Source organism: Calonectris borealis, chromosome 17 (genome assembly GCF_964195595.1).
Source record: "Calonectris borealis chromosome 17, bCalBor7.hap1.2, whole genome shotgun sequence".
Taxonomy (NCBI): domain Eukaryota; kingdom Metazoa; phylum Chordata; class Aves; order Procellariiformes; family Procellariidae; genus Calonectris; species Calonectris borealis.
In genome coordinates, this window is record NC_134328.1 from 1,245,926 (window position 1) to 1,263,874 (window position 17,949).

Below are 17,949 nucleotides of genomic sequence, written 5' to 3' on the forward strand. Positions count from 1 at the left end.
GAGGCCAATTGAACAGCATTCACTGCTCCCTCAAATAAGAAAGGCTGTTAGTAACTTGAAGCCAACTGGGTGGAAAGAGTAGACAGAATATATGACCGTAGGTCTGCCCATGACACAGCACAGCATGCACAGGTATTTCCTAAACCAGCACAGACCAGCTTCCTCCTGCATACATTCACTCTCTGTGAAAACCTCAAAGGACTTGGAAAACCTGGGTAAGGGCTTAAGCACGAGTTGTGGCTCCCGGGGACACTTACTGCAGGAGGTTACACTGCCTCTGTGGCCAGGTGTGCAGGTTTTCAAACTTAATAGCTATTTGCAAGCTTCTCGCAATCCTGTGAACAGGATTAAGCACCAGCCAGTCTTAACACTGTTGAAGTTAAACTGACAGTTCAGCTTTCAGCACCAGGAGGAGTTCAGATCAAGAAATGCATCTGACAGTATTATCCAGCTATGCTTCCCTTCTATCTTTAAAGTTTCTCAGTGTTGTGCAAACCACAGTGCAGCAAATCTGCCTAAAATATGCAAATACCACTGACACAGAAGTGATTCACATCCTTGCAGTGTGTCACTACTGACTAGACAAGGAGATCTTTAAGACTGAAAACAGCCAAGTGTCACCCTTGTCCACTTTGTGTTTGCCCTGCACATGACACCACATTAGTAAGCAGTGCTCAACCTGAGCGGACGGAGCCCAGGCAAGCGCAGGCCTTGGTTCACTAAGGTATTTTCCTTCTTCTGAGGGGTTAGAAAAGAATGGACAAGACTGAAAGAGCAAATGCATTTTCCTTTAAAGCAAAGCAAGGGACTCCATTATCTTTCGCCACTCACTGACCAGCAGTTACTAAGAGGTGAAGAGTCACCAAGAAAAAAGTCCTGCTCTATCATTCTGAAGCATGGCAGCTTAGCTAGATGGGAACCTGAGGCTTCAGATATTCTTAAGTAACTTCACTTTTAGTCATCTACTTAAGAACATCTGACAGTTCGGCATCATCTACTTTTCTCTTTAACAGTTTGCGTTGAGCACAAATCCGTATCTTGTTAACCTCCATCTCTGGGTGATGTTTGCAGGAGCTCTGTTTACCTTTGAACAAGTGTACATGGCCATTGCTGCTATAGGATCAGGCAGCTCTAGTTTCGAAGTCTTTATCAGAGATCACACAAGACAACTTGATTTTCGTCTCCAGGTCCTGGCTTGCAGCATGCAATCTGTTGACTTACGATGTGAACAAGCACTTGGTGTCACAACCCTTAACCAACTGCTGCTGAAAGTTCCAGCCTGAAACTTCAGTGCTGGAAATATGCCCAAACTGGTAGCAATTTTCACTACCTTATCTTTCAGGCAGGAATGCCATTTCCCTTAATATCTCAGATATATTTTGCAGAGTTGTTCTGCAAAAATTGTCAGTGCACGCTCGCTTTTCCTTTTTAAGTTTGGATACTGCTTACCATCCTGTAGGCAACCATCTTCTACAAAGGTATCTTTTAAAACTTGTTTGAACGACAGGTATGTGCCCTTATGTCTAAATTTCAGAGAACTCAGTAGAACACCACCTTAATTTGGAGGATATTAGGTTTTATGTTTCTGTTGCCATCCTCAAGTACTCAGCCTACCCTGGCTAGCACCTCAGTTTTTTCCTTCTGCAAGTGCATCAATTGTCATAGACGCCAGCCAAGCCAGTCTGAGGGATTCAAGAAACTTTCAAGTACTGAGGGAAGGGGTTTGGCATGGGGGAAGAGGATATCATCAATGCAATTGCAAGGTGAAAGCATCTGCACTGCAGTCCAAGGTGGTCAATGTAGCCCTGCCGGTGGAAGCAGGTAAGAGGCTGCAGACCAGGAGCAAGGAAACGCAGTGCACCGGCATTTGCATAGCTGCGACAGAGGAGGGTCTCTGCCTCTCCTGCTGGCCTCTTGCTCCCCAAAGCAGCACAACACTGACCTAGTTTTCCTTTGGCTTTGTAACAGCAGCCGTGGAAGAACCAAGCAGAAAGCAGGCAACGCCCAGAGATTTGTCGCTCACGAGCACTGCTCCTGTTCAGCCCATTCCAGAGCTGGAGGACCCCATTCCTCACCAGCAAGAGTTACCTACTAGAAGCAACGGGGAAAGGACAAGAGCTTCCAGGCTCCCCCACAGAGGACAATTAATTCAGTCAGGTATTTTTGAAAGACGGGTACAAAAGCAGCCTACACAACATCTTTTAAAAACTCACTATATATAATGGATTATTCAGAACCTAGCAGTGGAGATTATGTGGTGGTCAGATTATCTGATGTATGCTCGGCATTCAAGTCTGCCAAAAGTCATCACTGGCATAAGAACAGAGCAACTGAGAATATCAGATCATGGACTCATCCACAGAATTATCCCCAGTTAACCCCCTAGGGCACCAACAAGTTTGGGAGATAAGGAACTCTGTGCGGAGTCTTATTCTGAAAGAATAATCCATTTCACTTGCTCATGTAGCAAAGGAATTTGTTGGGGTTAACTGTGTTTAGACAAGCCCATGAGTAAGGACAGAAGGACTAGTTTCCTTCTAGGAAGCAATCTATTCATAGCCTTGAATGGAAATCTCTAAATACTTTGGAATTAGCTGTTTTGCTGTATTAAGGGAAACTTCATCTTACCCTTCCCATAGATGAGGTAGTTTTCTACACACACTGAAAATTGAAAGCATGCTAAAAATATAGCTAAACTTACAAAGCATGCATAATTTGTAGATGAGCTTTTAACTTTTTTACTGAATGACATCTGTCTGCAAACTGTAGTCCTAAACAATTTCAATCTTAGACCTTTACACATTCATTTTCTCCTCTATAGCAACTATAGTGCTAGAAGTCTTAGAGTCAAGTAGCCTTGGTGTGAGTTGCTCCAACATTGGTTAAAAAGCAGGTTTTAGCATCTTTGGCCAGACCGCTAGCTATTTTAAGATCAACAGCACTACAAATTAACATGATTCAAATGCAACTGGCATTCCAGTCACATTTTCCTCCTAAACAGGACACTTATCAAGGGTTCTAAGGGAACAGACAAGGTGAAAACCACTTTGTTTTCATGCTATGAGCTGCTGTAGCCTTTCATCTTAAAAACCCAGCAATTCAGAAAATAAATTAGAAAAAGACGAGGAGCCTGTCAGCAGAACTGCTGGACACCAGTTTTGATTCTTTCAGGAAAACAGCCAGAAATTTCGCACACTGAAAAAGTCAACTTGTTTCAGCTTCCATATTACATGAAATTTTATCCCTTTTGTCTGAATACAAGGCTGCTTAACACAAGCAAAGCACAAGGGAGAAGATGTATTGTTGTGCTTGCCTGACAGATTACAACCCAGAGCAGCCCAAGCCACACTGTGCAGGTGCTGAGCAGCAGGGGCCAGCACCCAGCAGTATGAGAGCACCCCAATCTCACCCCCGAGCTCCAGATATACCCCACATACAAGGAAAAAATCTGCATGCCCCCTCCCTAGTATCAGACTAATACAAACAGAAAAGTAACAGATAACATGCTTCTGTGACAGCTATGACAAAGCCCCTTTATTAAAAAATGACAAATAATTGTAAAGCAGTAATTACCTGCCTGACAGGTCAGGCACTGAAGACTGTCCTGCCTCCCATTAATCGGGAAAAGATTAGTTAATACTTGAGTAGGCTGGTACAGCTCAAGACACAGTATCAAGCATGCTGTGCCATGCTCTCAACCAGACCCTTACAGAAAATGGATAAAGCTGAGGACAAATGCACAGTCTTTGCAGTGACAAGTCATGGCATTTCAGGAAATAAGAAGAAAGTTCCCAGCATTTTGGCAAAGAGCAGAATTAAGCCATGAAAGAAGCCCAGTTCTCTGCTACGTTACCATCTCCACTGAGCTCATACATGAGGGCATACAAGTCAAATCCTGTTGGCTTTCATGATCTCATCGCATAGCTCTCAGCAGCCCAGCTACCCCATTATGTGCTTAAGCATTCCCACAGTGGAAACAGCCGCCTCGGAAGTGTTGCAAAGGCAAGAGACCCCAAAAAGTTCCTCAAACTGCCACCCTGCCGATACAACAGCTTTTTTGACTGATGTCAGAGCTAGCTAGACAAGCTCAGTATACCTGTTACCCAGCCACAAGAAGCACCAAGCCCATCACGCGGTGACTGGAATGCAGCCTAGTGGGTACCTGGGTTTTCAGCATCACGAATGTTTGTTAACAGGGCTCAAGTGAAGCAGCACAGCAAAGTAGCTGGAGATTTTGGCTTCCTGCCATTTATTTATTTTAAGTAAGTGAGCTCAACAACAGACACAGCAATGAAGATAGTTTTGCGAAAGTAGTTATATTACACCCCTTCCGCAATCGCTGCTGAAGCACCAGCCTTAAAATCGCAGCTGTAATTCAGGCTCATTTAAAAGCTCTGTATCTTTCCTGAAACCTATTGAGCTGTTCTGCTTTCTCCTCCCAGCTATTGATTACTGGGGTGGATGGGGTGAGGGGCAATATTAACAACTGCCTCCCAGCCACATTCAGTGATGCCATAGCTTGTGACATCACGATTGTCTCCATGGTGACACAGCAACACAACTGAATCCGAACAGGAGGAGGCCAATTAGAACAAGAAAGCTCTTTTGTGGTTGGAACCATAGTAATTAACAGAAATAAGAGAAGCTGCTATAGGAAGTACATCGTTCCAACAATAAAAACCTTGCTTTTAGTTTGCCAGGTGAACCTAAAACCCCCAAACCATAGCTAAGTATAAAAAAGCCCTTCTAGACTGGAAAACCCGTGTTTTCTCTAAAGAGCACTGAGCACAGCCTAGATAAGAGAGATCATTTTTCTTCTCCCCTCACGTCAAGTTCTCCTTTCCATTGCAGCCTGCCCACATGCTCAGGAGGCTTCTCAGCCCATCACGCTCAAGCAAAGCCTCCCAAGTGCCTTTCGGCTTGCTACAATTAGCATGCACACGCATGTGTGGGGGGAACACACAAAAGAAACCAACCCAAGGCTGCCAATCCATAGTGACTCACACCAGCTAAGACTCCACCTTCAAGGATGAAGCACGCTCAGGATTTGAAATAGATGATATGAACAAGATCCGGACCCTCTAGGTATCTACATCGTGTTGTTTTCAACCTCCAGATCAATAAGAGACATACAGGAGCAATCTCTGCTAGCGTAAGTTAAATTGTTACGGTGTTGTTAGGGGCATGTTAAGCCAAATCTGACTCCCTGACTGATCTCCGCTCTCCGTCCTACAGTGCATGTTAATCAGGAAGCACTTGCTGCAGTCCCAGAGATAAGGCAACTGCTGTATTGCTCCAGAGCGGCCAGGAGCAACACAAAGCTAGCAGAAGTCCCCAGGGCACAGCAGCTGTTCAGAGTGTACCACAATCAGGCTTTAAGCCTTAGGCACCTCTACTTGGTCAATAGATTCAGCCCACTAAATACTAGCTACATTCAGGAGTACATTTACAGCATTTTTCTTTTCTCAAGCAAGCCTAAATGCTGCAGCAGTCCATGAATAAGCTTACGGTATACTTTCTTGGAAAGTAAGCCTGAAGGTGTAAACCACAGCATGAAGTCAGGCCACCTGGAGTGAGGAGAGCGCCCAACACAGCAGCTCAAGCACAGCGATACTGAACACGCTCATGACTGGTGGTTAAACCTTCAAGGGTAACGCTGCTTCCCAGAGCTGCAGCGAGCAGACCTATTCTGTTCCTCTCCTGCAACTCGGTGGGAAAGAGAGGCAAGGGGAAGCGGAGCACATGGGTCCCTAGTACTGGCAAGCTCATGGCATGTGGGGGCTGGGCAGCAATCAGGTTAGCAGCTGTTTTGTAATAAAGGGCACAGCTGGCTAAAACTCTAACTGAGCCAACTTAAAAAAAGTGACGCTGAAAAGCATCACACCATAAGAATTAGCATAAAATAGATTTAACAGGTACCCTCAGCAACAACTGCAAGAGACACAGTTCTCAGCCATAATCCATCCAAGTGAGAGTCTGTATACAACACTTTTACTAGCTCCTACCTCAGTCTGGTGAAGTTATTTCACATGCAACATCAGGACTTGAGTTAAGGCATTAACAGTGACTAGGGTTCCTGCTAGGATTCACCCAGCCATTGAAAGCAAACCATCCTGTGGCATACTTCTGAGAAATGGGACAACAGGACTTCCTCAAGCCACCGTCAGCTGTGAACACAGTTGGTTCAAACAGCAGATGCAGACACTCCTGCACGCTTCCTTCTGCAGGACAGCACCTGAGCGGCTCCAGTTTTCACAAGCTATAGTTCTACCCTTCAAAAAGGTTTTAGTTCATTCTTCTTTAGTTCATTCTGGCCTCGGTGTTCCTGGTACGTGAACTTGTTCACCCAGAACTGCAATCACATCCACCTGCTGCCTGAACACATACCATCACCCATACCCAAAGCATGTTTGCTAATAGAGCAAGAACTAGGAGAGAGAAAAAAACATGATTAAGCATGAACCAGGCCTTGCAGCACTGGAAAAAGGCATTACCTCCAGAAGGGAAAGAAACCCAAGAAAAGCAGAAATAATGACTTTGGAAATAACCAGCCTCTAAAGTTATTTTTAGAGCTGGCTCCCCCAGCACCCAAGATATTCAGAGCCTTTGAAAAAAATGAATCAAAGGTAAGCACACAAATAGCAGTGCCAGAAGAAAGCAGACAGTGCTTCAAAGTCTACTGCTGTCACAACACCAGCAGCCTAAGTGGCTGGCCCAGTTCTGTCCTTTGATTCGAGGAGGCCTCATTAGTCTGAGCCCTGCTTTGCTCTACCGCAGCAAGCTCACAGGAACTTCACCAACTCCACTGGAGCCGTGCCACACGTGTGCTGGGGGAAACAACGAGCAATGCCTGTGCCTGGGCCCGCAGCAGCACGGCTGTCAATCTGCTGTCGGACAGGACTGAGCACAGCAACTTTAAAGAGGGAAAAAGGCAGGCAGGCACTTTCGTCCCCACTTTTTAAAGCTTGCCGCTACGTAACGCCCCCGATGACGGGTCGGGGAGCCCTCCACCCTTCCAGCTCAGCCACCTCCCCGGGCAGGGCCGGGAGGGGGGCCCGCGCCCTGCCCTCCCGTGACGCCGGTGCAACCCACCGGGGCGCGCCGGGGCAGAGGCTCAAAGCGCGGCGCGGGGCTGGCGCTTGCCGGGGCGCCCCGCCTCACGCCGCACCAGCTCCGGGGCCCCGGGGGTCGGCGCAAGCGCTCAGAGGTCCTGCTCAGTAACCGGAAAAAACGGCGGAGGCCGGGGTGTCTCTGGGCCAGCGCTCCCCGCCGCCCGGGGGGAGGCGGCCCCGGCTCGGCCCCGCGGCGGCAGCGGCCGCCCTGGAGCAGGCCCAGGACCCGCCGCCCCGGGCCCGGCCGCCCGCCCCCGGCCCGCTGCGGGGAGCGCAGCGCCGCCCGGCCCGGCCGCTTACCTCGCCCGACGGCCTGCTGCAAAGAGCGGCGGCCGGAAAGCGCGGGCGGCGCGAGGGGAGCGGCGCGGGCCGGGGCCTGGGGGGCTGCGGCCGCCCTCCCGCCGGGCACGGCACAGCCCGCCCCGGCCCGGCCCACGGCGCCCCACCGCCCCGCACTGCCCGGGCGCGGGCAGACCCCCGCAGAGCCAGCGGTGCCGGAGCCGCGCAGCACCAGCATGCGCCCAGCCATCCCGCAGGCTTCCGCGGAGACCGCAGGAGCGGGGTAGCCCGGCTCCGATTTATGCGGCCGCGAGGAACCCGCTTTGAGGCGCTTCGCGCAAGCTCCGGGCACCCCCCAGCGCCGCCCGCGGGACGGCTCCTGCCCACTGCTGCCCTGCCGTCCCGGGACCCCAGCGCCGAGCAAGGTCGTACTCAAAAGGCACTGCCTCCCTTTTCATTTCTTAAGCTCGCAGATTTCTTCAGTCCGGATGCCACATGGACATCGTCCCCCTGAAGCACTATGAAAAGGAATGAAAGCATCACACAGATGAACAGCCACAAATCGGGGATACCTCCCCGCCGATGCCCGCACAGCGGCCCAGAGGCCTGGCACAGGCAAGCGTGGCCACTGGAAGCACACACAGCTGTGTGCACGATTGGCACAGCTGACAGGGAACAGCATTGGCACCAGCAGTCACGCAGGCAAGAGGGCTGAAGGCAGGTAGCCATACAAGCTTTTTGTCTCCCTTCCCCCAAAGAGCCGATTTCCCCCGATCAGCCTGATTCAGTATTTGACTTGAGCAAGAACAACTCCTGTGTGAGAGCAGGGCTGTAAGAGCCTGCTTTGGCAGCCTCCCCTTAGCAACCCGGAGCATTCTGCAGCACTCATCTCCAGTAAGCATGTTAACAGAGCAGCGATAAAAGCTAATGTGCGGCATAATACCACTATTAGCAGCGGCAGCCTCCAGAATGCCCTAGAAGATTGCAGGGTGACAGTGAGATGCAGACACTGGAGCCTGGTGCCAAGCGCAGAGGCCAACAGCAGCAGTGCTGCGGCCAAGGCAACAGGCTGCTGGTGAGCAGACCTCTGCTTCCCGGCATCCAGGATTTCCCTGCTCAAGGCCTTGCTCTGTGCACACTGCAAACTTGAGGGTCACTGAAACTCAATGCTTTCAAATCAAAGTAGCTACTTTGAGGACCAGAGCTCAGGAGGTGCAAGCAGCACCCAAGCAACGCTACAGGCTTGGGGAAGAGTGGCTGGAAAGCTGCCCAGAGGAAAAGGACCTGGGGGTGCTCGTTGACAGCCGGCTGAACATGAGCCAGCAGTGTGCCCAGGTGGCCAAGAAGGCCAACGGCATCCTGGCCTGTATCAGAACTGGTGTGGCCAGCAGGAGCAGGGAGGTGATCGTGCCCCTGTACTCGGCACTGGTGAGGCCGCACCTCGAATCCTGTGTTCAGTTTTGGGCCCCTCACTACAGGAAGGACATGGAGGTGCTGGAGCATGTCCAGAGGAGGGCAACGAAGCTGGTGAAGGGCCTGGAGCGCAAGTCTGATGGGGAGCAGCTGAGGGAACTGGGGGTGTTTAGCCTGGAGAAGAGGAGGCTGAGGGGAGACCTCATCACGCTCTACAACTACCTGAAGGGAGGTTGTAGCAAGGTGGGGGTCGGTCTCTTCTCCCAAGTAACCAGCGATAGGACGAGAGGGAATGGCCTCAAGTTGCGCCAAGGGAGGTTTAGACTGGACATTAGGAGAAATTTCTTTACTGAAAGAGTGGTCAGGCCTTGGAACAGGCTGCCCAGGGAAGTGGTGGAGTCACCATCCCTGGAAGTATTTAAAACACATGTAGATGAGGCGCTTAGGGACATGGTGTAGTGGGCATGGTGGGGTTGGGTTGACTGTTGGGACTCGATCTTAGAGGTCTTTTCCAACCTTAATGATTCTATGATTCTAAGCAGTGTCCAACACCCTTTTTCTTCCAAGGGAGCAGAATAAGCAGCTGTTCAGCTGGGAAAAGTTCTCCAGCTCTATTCTACTAGTACCCATCTCCCCAAATCCACCTTCTCTCCTGGAAAGTCCCAGTCCACGCCGTGCGAGGCTGGGCATTACACCAGCTCCGCATTGCCAGGGAGCTTGCTTTGCTCAGTGTAGCAGTGCTAAGAGGCCAAAATTCCCAGCCCAGGACTGCTGCTGGAGTGGCAGATCAGTCAAGAAAGCACTGGTAGCCGTTCAATAGAGCGCACCAAAACCTGGAAGAGTTCCTGGACAGGAATGTCATGACTCAGGACCCCATGTCTGCGCCAAGCTGAGAGACTGAGAAAAGTCTCAGGGTTCAAACAAGGAAGAGAAGGCTTCCCAACAAAACACTTACTCAAGTGACCTTACAAGAGGCAAGGGAGACCAGCTCTACAATAGTGCACTGGCTCACGAGCTGCCCGGACACAACGCTGTTCTCCACAAGAGCAGCACTGACTAATCTGGCAGCTGAGCGGGCAGCGGCACAGCTCCTAACAAGGGCCTTCAGAAGAGGGTCCAGGAACCCCCTTGGGGACAACTCCACAGTAGCCTTTGTGACACTTTCTCTAGCTTCAGACACGGAGAGTTGTCTTATGTACAAGGCCTAAGAGGGATGCAATATCCATGCTTAACTTCCCAATTTTAACTTTCCATTTAATGCAGTTGCAGATATGCCCACGCTGGGCAGGAAGTTTTAGGCTTAGAGATCCCTCTTGAGCACAGCAAATGCCCTGCTGGGGCTCTGTTCAGTTAGATCCTCAACCACTCCCAGAATATAAAAACCAAAACAAATAATTCTTAGAAGTTTGACTAATCTTATGACAACAACTTGCAACAAAAATTCTCTTTTATCAACTCTTAAATACCTTTAAGCTTTCATCAAATATCACCTTGCAGTATGACAGCACATCAGTAGAAAGGCATATGCAACTTCTAATCTTTGCTTTAATTCCAGCTCTGACAGACTCGCACCACAAGTAAGAATTTACCTTTGAAACATTCACCACTCAAGTTTCTTGGTCAGCTTCAAACTGGAGAGACAACACAGTAGCTTAAGCTTTGATCTCTTAGAACTAGGTTCAGAAGAAAAGATCATTAAAGTGAAACCTGGATGTCTTAATGAAGAGAACTAAGAAAGATACACAAGACCGACAGTCAACATGTCCTCGATGTAAATACTAGTGCTAATGTTTAAAATTTATGTATCCTTACACTGTTCCCCTTTTGAGCACTGCTGTCTGATCCAGCAAGCTACAACCTGTCTCAGGTGAGTCCCCTTTAAAGAGACTGTTTTCATTTTCTTGGTGTTGCCAGAAGACCTGACAAACTTAACCCCCAGAGACCCTGTACAGCAGTGAGGATAACCAAGTTCCTGTGTGCCGTCTGCTAAGACTTTGTCTTCGCAACAGGCAGGCTGCAGTGCTCATGTATGTATCGGATATCCTTCTTGCATCCCAGTACGTGTATGTGCCTTTACTGGCAATTTCACAGTGCAAGACCAAGCCCACCACCAAGAACCCCAGGGGGAAGTAGGAGAGAATCAGAACTCGGCTGTCTCCCTTCACAGTATTTAAATGCTGCAAGGAAATTCAGGAAAAGGCCTGGCAGCACATAACCCACAGCCCTGTCCTCTACAGAAATCAAACAATCTCCAGTGCTGGGGGACCATTACTTCCCCCAGGACTGCTTGTCACCTAACCTTGATAGCAGACTAGCAGCCCACCTTATGTTGCCCGTAAAATTAGAGATCAGACTCACATGGGCAGATGTATATGAGCAGCTACCTTGTTGTATTCAGTAGAAATTGCAAATGCTTTTGAAATGGTGCCTTTTGGATTTACAAGCCAGACCCTGGCAGAGCAGAGAAGTGAAGCACAGGGCTAAGGTCCAGGTCAGGACTTTAGCTGTAGGGTTGTTGTTCCCCTTGCCCACTGCTGCTCCATGAGGCAGAAGGCTGACTTAGTGTTCCCATCTGCACCAAAGGGCCAGCAATTCATTAATTTTGCAAGACAAACTGAAGTGGACAGAATTCCCACTCTCCTCATTAATGAGCCCATCTGCAAATAGTTTAACTTCCACTTGTTTAAAGGCAGCTTATGTCAAACACCCCAGTAACATTCTGTCCCCCACTCCTCCCTCTCTCCAGGTGGCAGGCTGGCACGGAGACCAAGGGAAGGATAAACTCATTCTTTCATGAGCTCTTCCAGAGGGACCCGAGTTCACCGTTCTCATCCCCAAGCCCCAGCTACAGCTTCACAGAACTTTATCCCACAGCCTGAACTCTAATCGCCTTTCAAAGCAAACAGCAATCACACTTAGTATTTCTCCCCACCCTTTTTAAATCTGCTCTGATAGGAAACACACTGACAACTTTTCACTGCAGAAATTAAAGTGGATTTTTCATGAACAAGGCCACCCGCCCGCACAGCCTTAATCCTTCCAGCTCACATATGTTACTGTAACTTGCACTGCATTGAATCCAATTATGCCTCCTCAATCCATTAAAAAAATAGTTGAGGCTGTTGCACAGGTTGCACAGAGCAAAAGTATCAGCTGAGGAGACAAAAACAAGCCCTGCTGCAGCATGGCTTTGCAGCCCTTACTTCTGCAGGCAGGCATTAGTGCATTATTAGGAAAATTAAGTGTCACAGAGTGACTTTTACAGGGTCCGGTGAACAGTTCACTCCAAACTATCTGAGGCTGGACTCAAACAACAGGAAAATCTATATGAGAAACAAGAACTGACATACAGTTATTTGTAAGTGCCTGGCAGTTATTAGTTATCCATTAAAAGCTTTTTAAATTATACTGCTCTGGCAGCATGCACAGCTAAGAATGAGCTCACGGAACAGCAGGTCTCCCATGCATTACACATTAGGCTGGAGCAGCAGATGAATAACCTTGAGCTAAGTAGTCAGAAGTGTTCACAAATCTAAACTGCATGCACAGATTAAGCAACTGAGTATCCAACTACTGACTCACACACAGCTGCGAAGCGAAATGCAAGCTCTCCCCAGCAGCTGACAATGTTTGCCCCGTCAGCTAGAGGGCTGGGACACCAGCTACAGCCGATCAAGTTCCACAAAGGTACCTGTTGGCCTCGGAGTGCTCCACGGTTTACCAAATCCCATCGTATTCTCAGTATTCTCCAGATAGTCAATCCACATATAACAGAAATCAAGTTCTTCCATTATCACCTTTGCTGACAAGGATCTGGCAGGGGCTGCACAGGGTCTTCTTGTCCTTTCAAAACTGGCGCACTGCACAGCAGTTACACCCCAGCACTTCAAGGGCCAAGTTACAGATGCCAGGACCTTCAGCTACACCAAAACCTCTTATACTGCCACTACAGAAGTGGAATAGGAGTAGCAAGCTATAGATGCAAAAATAGCGTATAGCAGTTTAGCACTTGCACCTTAAAGATGAGCTTTTAGCTTTTCCATGACTGCAACATGTCAGCCAAATTCTGCAGATAATCTTCTTCCAGGTATCTGGGTACCATTGCAGAGTACGCACACATAAATTATCTTAACCTGAAAGACAAGCAGGCTAGATTTGATCACTAGTTAGGCTTACTTTTCCCCACACATTCAAGAATGTAACTTCACAGCACCAAATTCCTGTTGGAAGAGCAATTACCAGCTAAGTAATTTGGACCCTCTGGAGTCAAGCCTGCTAGCTTACACAAGTTGGCAATCTGGCTTGTTATCATCCCACATGATTGGAATTTATTTTAGGATCCAATGCCACATGCTGTGGGTTGTTTTTTTTTTTCCTTCCTTTTCTTCTTTTCCTCCCCCATGTGGCAAGTTACAGCCCAGGAGTTAGAGATCCCAATTCCATTCCTGTCTCAAACACACATTTCCAGCACAACCTGGGGTCAAGATCCATACCTTTGCAGAATAAGTAATATTAGTCCTATCAACAGCATCCTGGAAATAACCTTCCTTTTTGAACCTCTTAATGAAGACTGGGGTAGAAATTAAGAGCTACATTTATTTACTGCTCAAAACCAACCATAACATCCCCACCTCCAACACAGCACACTGATACCCGAGCTACACCTGCAGTTAAATTCGGAGGCATTCAGCCTAAACCCTTAGACAGGGTAGGGTGGCTGGGGTGCAACACCAGGTAGCCTCAGCCAGGACCTGTTCTCCCAGGCTAAAAAAGAGACTTTCCAAAGCCTGCTCTGGCCAGGAGGTGCCAGCTTGCTGCGCTGCTAAATGTCAGCCTTCAGCAGCGACGGGCGCTGAAGCTTCAGCATTCGTGCCTCACTCAGACAATACCCTTTTCTTCTCGAGGGGAGGAAGAATCCAACCACCACCTTAAAAAAAGGGTCAGCGTCCCCTGGGGGAGAACACATTTAGTGAAGCACTATTTCATTTCCTCCGGCACCTAGGGACTCCTTAAAGGCCTTAAGCACCGGCCTGGGCACCCAGCCTGACCCGCCACGACCCCGCTTCGCCTCGGAGGGACGGGGACAGCGGGGCGCGGCGCTGCCGGGGCTGCAGCCAAGCGGTGCCGCGGCTCCCCCGCTGCGGGCAGCTCCCGGTGCGGGCAGACGGGACAAGCAGCCAAGCCAGCTCCGCGGCGAGGCTCGCCCCCGCCCTCCCCACCAGCGCGGGGCCCGGCTCTCCCCGCGGGGACGCGGACCCCCACGCAGCGAAGGCGGCATGCGTGGGAGGATGGGGCAGCCCCCCCACCCCCGGAGACGAGCGCGGAGGCAGCGGGAGCCCTCCCGCCGCGGCCACGCAGCTCCCCCCACGCAGGGTCAAGACGCGCGTGGGAAGCGGAAGCGCCACCTGCGATCCCGGCGGGGCGGCGGGCCCGGCAAGCGGCGGCAGCAGCAGGCAGGCAGGCAGGGCGCGGCACCCCCGCCGCGGAGCCATGCAGGGCCCGGCCCGGCCCCCCGCCCGCCCGCCGCGCCCCGGGCAGTCACTCACATTGCTTGAGGAGCTCCAGACACAAAGCCATGGGAGACACAAAGGAGGGGCGGAGGGGACCGGAGAGACGGGGGGGCGCGGGGCGGGGGCGCTCGGCCCGGCCTGGGTCCCGCGGAGGGGAGGACGGGCCGCGCCCGGCGGGAGGAGGAGGCGGACGGGCCGCGGGCTGGGGCCGCGCCGGCTGCTCCTGCGGCCGCGAGGAAGGAGGAGACGCGCGGAGGCCGCCGCCGCACTCACCGCGCCCGCCCGCCGCTCCGGCTGCGCGCCGCGGGCGGGGCCGCGCCTTAAACCCCCGCCCCGCCCCGCCGCGCCCCGCCCCGCGCGTCACCGCCCCGCCCCGCGCAGGCGCGGCCCCGCCCCGGGGCGCTCCCACGGACGGGCGCGGTCGCGCGCGTCCCTCCCGCCCGGGGTCGTCCCGCGCCGCGCGCGGCGCTGCCCCGCCGCCGCCGCCGCCCCCCCGCCCGCGGGCCCCGGTCATTCGCCGGGAACACGGCGACCGGTCACCGGGGCCCGACGGGGACAGAGCCGACCGGAGCCGCGGGTGGCAGCCCCGTGCGTGGCAGGAGCGGGGGAGCCAGACGCTGCTGAACAAAGCGGGCGCCTCTCCCACCCCCACGCGAGCTCTGTCGCCTTGTCATGGCCGCGGGAGCCACGGTGACATCTTCCCCAGCACGGCCGCGTCTCTCGCCCACACACAAAAGTGGGTTTGGCTGAAAGACCTCCCCTCCCCGCCACGCTCCCGCCGCTCCTGCCCGCGGCAGCGCGGGCCGGTGGGACCCCGAGCTGGGAGGGGGGGTGCGAGTGCTGCCGGCGATGGTCCCGCGGGGCCCCGGCCCAGGGGAGCAGCGCTGCCGCCACGCACCTGCTGCAGGATTGCTCCAGCCAGAGCGCGGGGTTAGCGGGAGGAAAGTCCCCGGTGCGGAGACAAATAAATGCAAAAGAAAACAGTGGGGAAGTGGCTGTTTCCCTGGGTGGGTGTTTCCCGCTGGTCACAGGTTTGCCAGCTGAGCTCCATCCTGATGGGCACGGGGAGAGGGAACTGAGCCTCGCTTCACCGGGTGCTGTTGCTGTGGTGGGTGCCCGTGTTTTGTGCCTCCCCGTTAGGCTGCCTGAGCTGGAATGATGGAAGATGGACGTGCGGAGGGGAGCAAGGTTGGTACAGCTCACGGGCTGCAGCGAGAGCCTGCCCGGACAGAGCCACGCCGGCTTTGGCACCCTGGGCACGGACGTGCTGGGTGCTGGAGCAGCATCTGGCTCCATCCCTCTGACCCTGCGTTGAGACATCCGGAGCTGAGCGTGAGGCTCGCCCGGACTGCGGGGCCGGGGGAGACCTCCGTGAGGCCAAAGCCACGCCGCGCGGCGGTCTGACGCGACACGGGCAGCGGGTGCCCGCAGGCCCAGCGCGGCGTGGGCACTGCCTAACGGTGCTGCCTGCAGAGTGCCTGGCCTCGGGCAGGGCTTGTGGCTTTGCAGGTAGCCGTGTTGCCGCGTGGCTCCCGCCAGGAGCGCGTGTGCCGCCCCAACTCCTCGCTGTTACCATCAGTCCTTGGATGCTCTGATTTATTTATGACTCGCTGGGTTCACGGTGCTCGGTGGAGAAGGGCTGGTCTGCAGCAAGGAGAGATCAAAGCGCCTTGGGGAAACACCGCACTGAGCTCACGCGCTGCCAGCTCTAGCGGGCAGGTCTGAGCCACCGCCACCCTCGGCGCACAGCGACGGAATCGCTGTGGATGTGCTGCTTCTGCTCAGGAACAGAGCAGCAAAGTGGGGCCAAAGGAGGATCTCACCAGAGAGTCAGCCCTGAGACTTGGGACCTGCAGCCCAGCGCCTCTCCCCTCCGCTGCCTACCAAGGAAAACAAGAAAACTTGTTTTCAATTCAACTGCTTCCAGGCATGGGAGGGGTGAGCAGCTCTGGACTGAGAGCCCCTCATCCACATGGGCTGTGAGTGGCTCTGCAAAGCTCTGAGCCGATCTCTTCCTGAATCCTCAGGAATACCCACGTCATGGCTCAGTAGATAGAAAAAGTAATGGAAAAGCATGAAGGAGAGGAAAAGCAACCCAGAACAAGAGAAACATAAAGAAATCCTCATTTGCCTGTGCTGTCTGAAATCCTGCAAATGCTCAGGCCTGGTGCATGGCCTTACTAAACCTCATCCAGTCTTGCTGTCCTGGCACGTGTGTGTGTCAGCTAAGACCGTTGTCGGTTGCTGCTGGGCTGCTCCAGTGATGGCACGAGGCCCGTGGCCACACAGGGAGATGCAGAGGGGTGCTGAGCATCGCCGACAGCAGGGACACAAAGCGGCATCTGTGAGCCAGGGCAGCTCTGTGCTCACCCAGTTCACATGGATGGCAGCAGGGCCAGTGTGCTGGGATGCTACCAGGCCCCTCAGCCTAAGAAGAGACCTTAGGTGTCTGCCGTACCTGGCACATTGCTCTCCAACCAGAATGGCTTCATGGGCAGAGCACTGCACCATGCATGGCCTCCCTGCTGCTGCTCTCCCAGAGACTCTGAGCAAGCTGAGGCACCCGTTGGTGCTTCGGTTTCTCCTTCTCTCCCACGAGAGAAGCACTACTGACTCCCTTTCCTGCCATCAAGGCTGATAAAAGCAATCAACAAGAAGGACTTGGCTTTCTGACCAATTACCAAAGGAAAATGCTGGCAGCTGCCTTTCTTTCTACTCCTTTGTAGATGGCCCCTGTTGGGAGAAGACAGGCTTGGCCAGGACCTTGGAGCCGTGCTCACTTGCCAGTATATTCCTACTGTTGGTGGGTAAGGGAAGAGCAACCGTCGTCATCTACCTGAACTTGTGCAAAGCATTTGACACTGTCCCTCACGACATCCTTGTCTCTAAATTGGAGAGACATGGATTTGACGGATAGAACACTCAGTGGATAAGGAATTGGCTGGATGGTTGCACTCAAAGAGTTGCGGTCAACGGCTCGATGTCCAAGTGGAGACCAGTGATGAGTGGGGGTCGGTATTGGGATCGGCACTGTTTAACATATTTGTTGGTGACACGGATAGTGAGATCGAGTGCACCCTCAGCAAGTTTGCCGATGACACCAAGCTGTGTGGTGTGGTCGACACGCTGGAGAGAAGGGATGTCATCCAGAGGGACCTTGGCAGGCTTGAGAGGTGGGCCCGTGCAAGCCTCATGAAGTTCAACAAGGCCAAATGCAAGGTCCTGCCCATGGGTCGGGGCAATCCCAAGCACAAATACAGGCTGGGCGGAGAATGGATTGAGAGCAGCCCTGAGGAGAAGGACTTGGGGGTGTTGGTTGATGAGAAGCTCAACATGACCCAGCAATGTGCACTCACAGCCCAGAAAGCCAACTGTTTCCTGGGCTCCACCAAAAGAAGTGTGACCAGCAGGTCGAGGGAGGTGATTCTCCCCCTTTCTCCCACTCTCATGAGACCCCACCTGGAGTATTGCATTCAGCTCTGGGGCCCCCAACATAAGAAGGACATGGACCTGTTGGACCGAGTCCAGAGGAGGGCCATGAGGATGATCAGAGGGCTGGAGCACCTCTCCTATGGAGACAGGCTGAGAGTTGGGGTTGTTCAGCCTGGAGAAGAGAAGGCTCCGGGGAGACCTTA

At 52.6% G+C, this 17,949-nt stretch overlaps 1 protein-coding gene across 5 annotated transcripts in view; it reads right to left on the reverse strand.

Annotated features, from left to right (window-relative positions):
* The window catches only part of DLGAP4 (DLG associated protein 4), a 71,695-nt gene that overhangs the window by 30,874 nt on the left and 22,872 nt on the right, over positions 1-17,949 (reverse strand). Inside the window, exon 1 of one of the 5 annotated variants that reach the window (XM_075166232.1) lies at positions 14,351-14,595. The exons of the other annotated variants lie outside the window; for them this stretch is intronic. Coding sequence (XP_075022333.1) covers positions 14,351-14,381 — 31 coding nt within the window. The 5' untranslated portion in view covers positions 14,382-14,595. Of the gene's footprint in view, positions 1-14,350; positions 14,596-17,949 lie in introns of those variants that run through there. 5 annotated transcript variants of the gene reach the window in all.